At 42.2% G+C, this 8,784-nt stretch overlaps 1 protein-coding gene across 1 annotated transcript; it reads left to right on the forward strand.

Annotated features, from left to right (window-relative positions):
• Positions 1-1,834: 1,834 nt before the first annotated feature.
• LOC129374620 (microsomal glutathione S-transferase 1-like) lies at positions 1,835-4,795 on the forward strand. Its single transcript, XM_055053124.1, has 4 exons — positions 1,835-1,922; positions 2,197-2,329; positions 2,681-2,772; positions 4,441-4,795. The coding sequence occupies exons 2-4, from the start codon at positions 2,213-2,215 to the stop codon at positions 4,685-4,687; spliced, it is 456 nt and encodes a 151-aa protein (XP_054909099.1). The 5' UTR covers positions 1,835-1,922; positions 2,197-2,212; the 3' UTR covers positions 4,688-4,795.
• The last annotated feature ends 3,989 nt before the right edge of the window (positions 4,796-8,784 follow it).

An 8,784-nucleotide genomic window follows, 5' to 3' on the forward strand; every position in this document is an offset into this window, starting at 1 on the left:
GGGTTCTGCTGTTTTAGTGAAACACCGCCAGGGCTGCAGGTTCTGGAAACAGACCAGAGAGTCTGAGCTCCAAAACATCTTAGGGCTGTTAGACCTCCTGCTGCTGAGGAGGCACAGAGTACGAAGGAAGATACAATGCAGTTTATTTAGACACGGAGATCTAAACTAACAACTTTATCCACTTTATATATTTGCTTTAATACATATTTGAGGTAATTTTGTGTTTTTATTCTTTCTCTATATACATTAGAGACCTGGTGCAGGTTTAAAGAGATCTTATAAGGTTGTAAAAATGTAAGAGATGTTATCTCCAACTCCATCTATCATCTGCTAACGAGAGTCAGAGACCCTATGTGTTGCTCCAGCAGATAATCCATCCTTGCTGATGAGATAGAGTAGTTCAACAAAGACTGAGAAATAAATTCATTGCAGGCGTCAGATCAATGGGCAGGAAGAATAGATCCTTTTGGTATGAACATTCTTACAACTAGTAGCAGCATCAATTTTCCCTCCCCTTAGTTCCCACAGAGCCTCAGAGATCAATCACAGGACGGAAGCTTCTGATTGGCCCAAAGGACAAGAAGCCGCTCAGTATGGAGAGCGTCTACCTCCAAGTCTCCTTCACCTTTAGGGGCATCATTTTTACAACTTTTGCATTTCAATTATGTTTGTAGTTGCAGCTCGCAATGATTCTGTGTTTGAAATTGTGAATCACGGAAAAGACATTAAAGAAAAAAATCTGAGCACAACAGTGAACTGAAAATTGTTTAAGACTGAAATTGAGCATCAAAGCACAGTGGCCACCAGTATAAAACACAGATAATAAAGTCTAACTTTTCTAGTGAGGATGAAGATGTCACTCAATGTCTTCAGATATTTAAACTAAAATCTTAGAAACATTTTATCCGCATCCCCATCTTTCATCTGTACTGAATAAATTTGAACTCACCTGCTTAACATACCAGATTCAGAAGAAACCTGGATGTTTTTTACATTAGTTTTCAGATTTGGGAGGAAGCCCACCCTCTTGGATGAGAAGAAATCTCCAGACAAAAGATCTTCCAAATGTCCCAAACAATCAGAAGAAAGTTAATTGGAAAATAACTTTTCACCAGTCTTCTGGAATCCTTCTTTGCATTTATGGGAGAATTTCAGTCTGTCCTCAACAGTTATCTTAGACAAGTTGCTGGAGTTCTTGTCCAGATGGCATTACATCACTCACTGCAAATACTGAGCAATTTCTGAAGTGGTCACATCATGGTAATCTGCAGCCCCCTTGTAAGAAGGGAAATGATCCAGGAATTTGCACTGCCTGCTTGATCATCCTTAAACATGTAGCTACGTCTGTCAGCTTGATGATCCAAAAACAGTTCAATCAACTGGAGCTGTTTCTTAGATGTGAGACCAGCTTGATACAAATTCATTATGGCTGCACGTTGTTTGTTAGAGCTAAGAACTGCTAACAGAAGGCGATAGTGATGTCTCTCTTTGATAACAACCAGCCTGCTAATTAGATTTATACTGTGGGTCCAGCTGGGCACTTTCAAAGATATATACCTCCTCTGATGATAAGAGTTTAAAAAAAAAACATCTACTGATCAGTTTGGGTGACAAATGCTGAACAACGTGGTTGTTTTTTTTTTCTTATTTAGAAGATAATCTTTTAAACTAACAAAACTATTTGTAATGTATTATGTGGTCACTCTCACACAATAATCAAACACAAAACCTGAAAGTTCGAACTCAAATGTGTGTTTTTGCACGAAGAGAAGTTTTCATTGGCTGAGGATCTGAGCAGGTGGGCTCTAAACAGGAAGTGTAACTGAGTCCCACCCACTGAGTGAACTGGGAGGTGTCCTTATGCAACAAGACTGCTCCACTTCTGCAGAGTCACCACCAAGAGACAACAGAGCAGGAACACTGTAAGTTTCTTCATGATTTATGACTTTTGGCTTATTTGTTCCCTAATCGCTTTGTAATTTTTATGAACTTGATGTGGGTCAATGTATAATGGTGAGCGGGTTCACTGAAGCTTGTTTTGTTTCAAGCATTTGGTGACTGTATTTGCTGTGTAAATGCATGAGAAGTTTGTAAAGTTGCTGCATGAGGTGTTGACAGCACATGAAAAACTATCGGTCTAACAGCTTTTTACAGCTAAAAGTAACACCCTGCTGACTCCTCTTCCACCTTCACCAGGTGTTAATCTGTAGAAATGGCCGCACTCATGGAAAACGAGGTGTTCAAGGCTTTCGCCACCTATGCTGCTATTGTCACACTCAAGATGATGCTAATGGGTCCAGTGACTTCGTACTTCCGCTTCACCAGAGGGGTAAGTGACACTCATGGCTTACTGTCCTTTTAGAACAGTTTCTTTATTTTAAAGTTTCAAGTTTTACCATTGGAATCTGTCCTTACTAATTAAGTCACGATGGTTTGTGAGATGACATTAGCATTTCTGCAAACCAGTCGGTCCAGTTTGCTATCGCCCTGCATGTCAAGACTCGATATTCAGTACAAAAGTTTCAGAACTGAAGACCAATTACAAAAAAATGTTTTGGGCTCTTTTTGCAACAATTTTGACTCAAAATGTGCAGTCCCTTTTTTCTGCTGCTGGCTTGAGAATTCCTGGAATGCAGATATAAAACATTGAACTCTGTGCACATGTTATGTCTCCTTTCAGTCCTTCTGTAATGAAGAAGATGTTGCCAGAAAGTCTGACGATGAAAAGAAGAAGTTGCTGAAGAGCCATCCAGATGTAGAGCGAGCTCAGAGGTGAGACGCTCTTCCTTTTATACCTGCTCCGGATAGTTTTGGCTCCTGGCTGGAATTTCAAAATCCCTCTACTTGAAGGGCAGTTATGAAACTCCAACACATTTAAAAAAAAAAAAAAAAGTCAATAAAATAAACCTTTCCTCATGTGTTTGTAATATTTTATTTGTTTGCTTTAATCCCAGGATAAAAACCTGGATGGTTTGAAGTGCACACACAGAGATCAGGTCAACGGGGTTGATTTGGTTAGCTTTAATAAAACCGTTATTTAGGGACTTGATTTTGCAGGAGTGTGAACCATCCATTCAGTCTCCGGACCAATGCAGCATGAGCTCTGTCAGCGTTTTTGGCTTGAAGGATTTGGGAGGCCAAAGTTCTAAATCTGTGAAGATGGATCGCTTCTCTGTATCGAACAAGAGTTCCAATATTTGTTGTTGTTGTTTTTTATTTTCCCATGAGTTATGGGAAAATGGAGCAGAAGATAGATATACAGATTGGGGCTCTTCTGCAGCAACGATTTAATTTCTCTGTTTTTTATTGTGGTAAAGAAGAGACCAAACTGGACGGTGAAGCTCAAGCTTTTCTCGGCTATCCACTCGGCTCCAGCCCTTATCTACGGCAACGAGACCTAAAATGTTCCTCCATGTGGAGGTTTTCCAACAGCAAACCCAATAGGAGGATACCCGAGGGCACATCCAGAAATCCACAGAGGCATTTTAAATCCCTTCTGGTCTGGAAACCTCTCAGGATTCCCCAGGAGGAGCTGTAGGGTGCAATTGTGGAAAGGAATGGCTGCTTGTGGAAACATGTCGCCTCTGTTATCTGTCCTCCAGCAAGAGAAAGGCAGGGACGATTATTTACTTAGTCAATAATACTCAGAGATTATTTGTTTGCATCTTACTACAAATAATGTCACTACTGAGAAACTGCTACTTTTAGACCATATGAATATCACTGTGACTCAGTGACTTAAGAGATGTATTTGCATCATTCCTAAACATATTTCAAGTGTATTATTCTTAGATTTACCTTTGGACTGCTTTTCTTAATCATTGTTTTTGCTGATTCATGCAGATGTTTGTAGAGGGAGCTGATTGCTCATTCTCCACTTTGATTTCAAAATGATACTTTTATATTATGCAATAGGCCATTAAAAACACCTCCCAATGCATGCACACCAGGTGTGTTAATGACAAATCTGCGCTTTGGAGGATATCCTCCTCTGCCTGTTGGTGTTCCTAGTTTAACATATGAATTCTTCCTTCCTCTTGAAGGTGAAGTTTGAAAGCCTCACAGTGACCTATGGAGCTGGCTCTGTGTTTCATGCTCATAGTCACCTCTGATAAGCAGGCAACACACCACTCTGCTTGTGTATCGGCTGTTTGCATCAGACCTCCCAGAAAATAAGCAATGTTGACGTAGTCTTCCTGTAAAGGTTCATTTAATCTTATATACTTTTCTGATGAAGAAAAAGTAAATTTCCACATGTATTATGCAACAAATAGGGCATCAACTGCCATTACCAGATCCTGCTACTACTTCCTGGAATGATAAAAGATTTTCTCCAGTATGCAAACCCTTTATAAATGTAAATGGCTGAAATGAAATGCTTGAAAATAAACTGGAGTCTTTAAAAGATGTATCACTTTTCTTTTGTTTTAAATCCTGCAGGTGTCACCGCAACGACCTGGAGAATATCATTCCATTCTTCTTCATCGGCCTGCTTTACGCCCTGTCTGGACCCAACCTCCCCTCCGCTTTGATTCACTTCCGTGTATTCACAGCCTCTCGGATCTTCCACAGCTTTGCCTACATCCTGGCCTTTCCCCAGCCCAGCAGAGGGCTTTCCTATGTGCTGGGAGTGTTGACCACATTGTCCATGGCTTACAACTTGCTCAGTAAAGTTTTTGTCCTGTAGGAAGCATAACACCCCTTACTTTCCGGAAAGAGAGTTCTGTGATTTTTATTTTTTTGCAGCTGACCAACCTTTTTGCATGAGAAAAAGCAAATAAAGTTTTGCATTGACTGTCTGTGAGTCATAATTTCTCCCAATAATAAAAACTCAGAACACAAGTTAATGGCAGCAATAACTGTGAATAATGCATAGATATAGAACTGAGAGCATAAAATTAGCAGTGGGAAGAAAAGTGCTTAGAATGTCTTTAGTGGGCACAGTAAATATCCAAACCCAGCTTAGAGCTGTGATCTGCTTTATCAGACGTATGGATACAGAATACAAACCTAGTTAACTTTATAAGCAGGCACTGTGTTTTTGATTTTAAATATTGTTTTTCTATTTAGTGAAAAGTGCCAGCAGAAAAGAAAATCAGGTCCAAACTTCATTCATCCATTTGAAGTTAAACTTTGCTCTTGTTTTCACAACCATAATGGTGATTGCTCCTGATAAGCTCTGAACTGTAAACAGGATTCGCTGTTTCCTGTAGAATGCTTTTATAGAAAAATGCAACTTTATCTGTAAATTAGACATTGTTTTAGTTGAATGATTAACTCCATGTAACTCACTGGTTTTGTACAAGTTGCTGGTGGGTTTTACCCACACCCACCATGAGTGGGTGTGTGGTGCACTCATTTACTCTTCCTGTGATAAGACCTTTGGCACAATTCTTATCATGTAGTAGCAGAACAGACAGAGCGTATGTCTTACTTAGCTGTTCTGTGTAAATATTCTGAATCCTCAGAAATGTTTCCATAGATTTGTCTTAGTAGAAATAGTCAAACAAATCACAACAAGAGCAAACACTGTGAACTCAAACCTTTCAAAACTAGTCATTCTCATTAAACTTTTAATCTACTCATTTTCACACATTCCAACCACAAATTATTTTACTGGAACTGTATGTAGTAAAGAAAAAAAATGTGCAAGGTTATAAGGTGGAATGGAAACTACATGTTTTTTTGTTTTTTTAATAAAGGTCTGAAATGTTTGGCATGCATCTTATTCACCAAATAGTATTCATTTACTGTTCAACAGCTGTTTCCCGCAGTTGCAACCGTAAGACCTTTGGAGTTCATATCTGCATATCTACAGACTGAAATCTTTGCCAATTTTCCAGTTTTTGAGAAATATGTCTACCTCAAGCTGAATATAATTTAAATGTCAGATATTCCTGATTGGATTTAGCTCAAGACTTTGACAACTCCATTCTTTTCCTCCATTGCTGCTCCAGCTGTGAATGTATTTCTGATTAATGGGTTCTATCCACTTTCCCATAAAAGGCAGATTTGCAGACTATTAACAGTCCTCATGACAAATTCTTCTACATGTTTGTACGCTTAATTATTTTTTCTTATGATTAAAGCAAACTCCACCAGATTTCCTAAACTTGTTTTAATGAAATACTGCCCTTTAAGCTTCTTCACAACTTTCTCCCTGTCTTGTCACACATTCACTCTAACACAACCTTTGAGATCTTCACAAAAAAACTTGATTTATATTACAAATAAATCACACAAGCTTACCCTACTTACTGGAGAGTTACATGACTTTTGAAGGCAATTGGTTGCTCTGGATTTTATTTAAGCGTGTCAGATTAAATAGAGCTGAATAAAAATGCATGCCACACTATTAAGATTTTAATCTGAACGGCTTTTCGCTCAGTCTTTCAAAATGGGACTTTTTGAAAGTCTCATTAAAATACGTTGAAGTTGTAATGTGACACATTTCCAGGAGAATACTGTTGCAAAAACTGCACCTGTACCTACCTGTCCATATCACCATGGTAACTGACTCTAAAACACGGTTGGCATTATAGGTGGTTTCTGATCAACAGAGGAGGTGAAGCTTTTGGTGAAAACAATTTCTGCTGCAGAGCAACAGATTTGCATACTGTTCCACAGTTTCCCCCCCTTCCTACTGTTTCCTCTCATTAATTCAAGGCTGATCAGGGCTGAGATGGTTTACCACCCTGTTAGGAGCACGCCTTAAGCCAAACTGTTTGACTAACTGCTACTGACCTAATGTTTATTTTCCTCTGACAGAACAGAAGTCTTGTTTCCCAGGAAAAGTTTTATTTGGAATTGCTTTGAGCATGAATTTTCTTTTAAATAAAATGAAATTGACCAATGATGCCCCGATCACTCCTGTAAAACAGCTCACCGCTCTGAGATCTATGAAGGATCCCCAGCAGTTCTGCTCAGTGGGAAATTATGCTCTGCTGTTCAGAGGAAAGCTATAAAACACTTCTGATTATTGGGAGGCCAAATGAATTGCCCACACCCCCACCGTTTCCCAGCATCATCGGACTGTTGGTGGCGATAAATAACTTATTGATTTGATTGAGCTGAAACATGAGTCTGCACAAGCCCAGAGCCATATGGATGTAATCGAAGCAGCAGACCACATTTGTCTTGATTACGGTCCATTTGGTCCAATAAGGAACAGGTAGCAGCAGGGCTGTTTGTCTCAGTCTCAGCAGGGGAACATGGAACTTACTTTTCTCTTTTGGCCCATCTACCATATTTACCAGCCAAAACTGGTAATTTGGTGATTAAATGTATTGTTAAAATACCATTGGCTCAGTTTGTTTCAGCTCTAGTTCTTATTTTGCTTATTAGTATGGTTCCTCTTCTGGATATCTTACAGTCATGAGCATGTTACTCCAATCTGTGGTGACGAAAAAGGAGCCAAGCTGAAAGATGATGCTTGGGATTCAATATACCATCTATTGAATCCCAATAGATGGTCATTCTAAAGACAATGGTTCAACCCTCACCATTGTCTTTCGAAATGGATCACAAGTGAAACGGGATTCTGGATAGAACTGGCTGGCCGGGCTCTGCCTTGAAGATAAGGAGCTACATCCCATGTGGTGATTAATTGTGATCAGAATGGCTCCTGGATGCCTACTGGAGGTTCTCCAATCACGCTCCATTGGGAACAGCACCAGGAACAAATCCAGAACTCACTGCAAGAATTATGTGTATGTTCTGGCCAGAGGCTACATTGGATCTGAGGTGCTACAGCAGAAGAGAGGGATGTTTGAGTCGAATGGCCTGGAATACCCCAGGCGGTGGGAGCATGAGGTTTGCTTCTTTGTTAGAAGAAAAAGTTACAAAAGACGACATAGGTGTTGGTTTGGGGAGTATTGAACTAAACCAGAGAGGTGAACGATAGAGAATGAAAGCAGTTACCTGTAGGCTAATCTACACGTAGGCAGATATCCTGAGAGTCCCTCAGAGGGCCTCTCAGGGCCTGAGAGTCCCTCAGAGGGCCTCTCAGGGCCTGAGAGTCCCTCAGAGGGCCTCTCAGGGCCTGAGAGTCCCTCAGAGGGCCTCTCAGGGCCTGAGAGTCCCTCAGAGGGCTCTCAGGGCCTGAGAGTCCCTCAGAGGGCCTCTCAGGGCCTGAGAGTCCCTCAGAGGGCCTCTCAGGGCCTGAGAGTCCCTCAGAGGGCCTCTCAGGGCCTGAGAGTCCCTCAGAGGGCCTCTCAGGGCCTGAGAGTCCCTCAGAGGGCCTCTCAGGGCCTGAGAGTCCCTCAGAGGGCCTCTCAGGGCCTGAGAGTCCCTCAGAGGGCCTCTCAGGGCCTGAGAGTCCCTCAGAGGGCCTCTCAGGGCCTGAGAGTCCCTCAGAGGGCCTCTCAGGGCCTGAGAGTCCCTCAGAGGGCCTCTCAGGGCCTGAGAGTCCCTCAGAGGGCCTCTCAGGGCCTGAGAGTCCCTCAGAGGGCCTCTCAGGGCCTCTCAGGGCCTGAGAGTCCCTCAGAGGGCCTCTCAGGGCCTGAGAGTCCCTCAGAGGGCCTCTCAGGGCCTGAGAGTCCCTCAGAGGGCCTCTCAGGGCCTGAGAGTCCCTCAGAGGGCCTCTCAGGGCCTGAGAGTCCCTCAGAGGGCCTCTCAGGGCCTGAGAGTCCCTCAGAGGGCCTCTCAGGGCCTGAGAGTCCCTCAGAGGGCCTCTCAGGGCCTGAGAGTCCTCAGAGGGCCTCTCAGGGCCTGAGAGTCCCTCAGAGGGCCTCTCAGGGCCTGAGAGTCCCTCAGAGGGCCTCAGGGCCTGAGAGTCCCTCAGAG

Source organism: Poeciliopsis prolifica, unplaced genomic scaffold, assembly GCF_027474105.1.
Source record: "Poeciliopsis prolifica strain line A6 unplaced genomic scaffold, Auburn_PproV2 SCAFFOLD037, whole genome shotgun sequence".
NCBI lineage: Eukaryota > Metazoa > Chordata > Actinopteri > Cyprinodontiformes > Poeciliidae > Poeciliopsis > Poeciliopsis prolifica.

Coding starts and splice junctions, on each gene's coding strand:
- LOC129374620 (XM_055053124.1), top strand. CDS start 2,213: ATGGCCGCACTCATGGAAAACGAGGTGTTCAAGGCTTTCGCCACCTAT. Junction 2,330..2,680: donor ACTTCCGCTTCACCAGAGGG/GTAAGTGACACT, acceptor GTCTCCTTTCAG/TCCTTCTGTAATGAAGAAGA. Junction 2,773..4,440: donor GATGTAGAGCGAGCTCAGAG/GTGAGACGCTCT, acceptor TAAATCCTGCAG/GTGTCACCGCAACGACCTGG.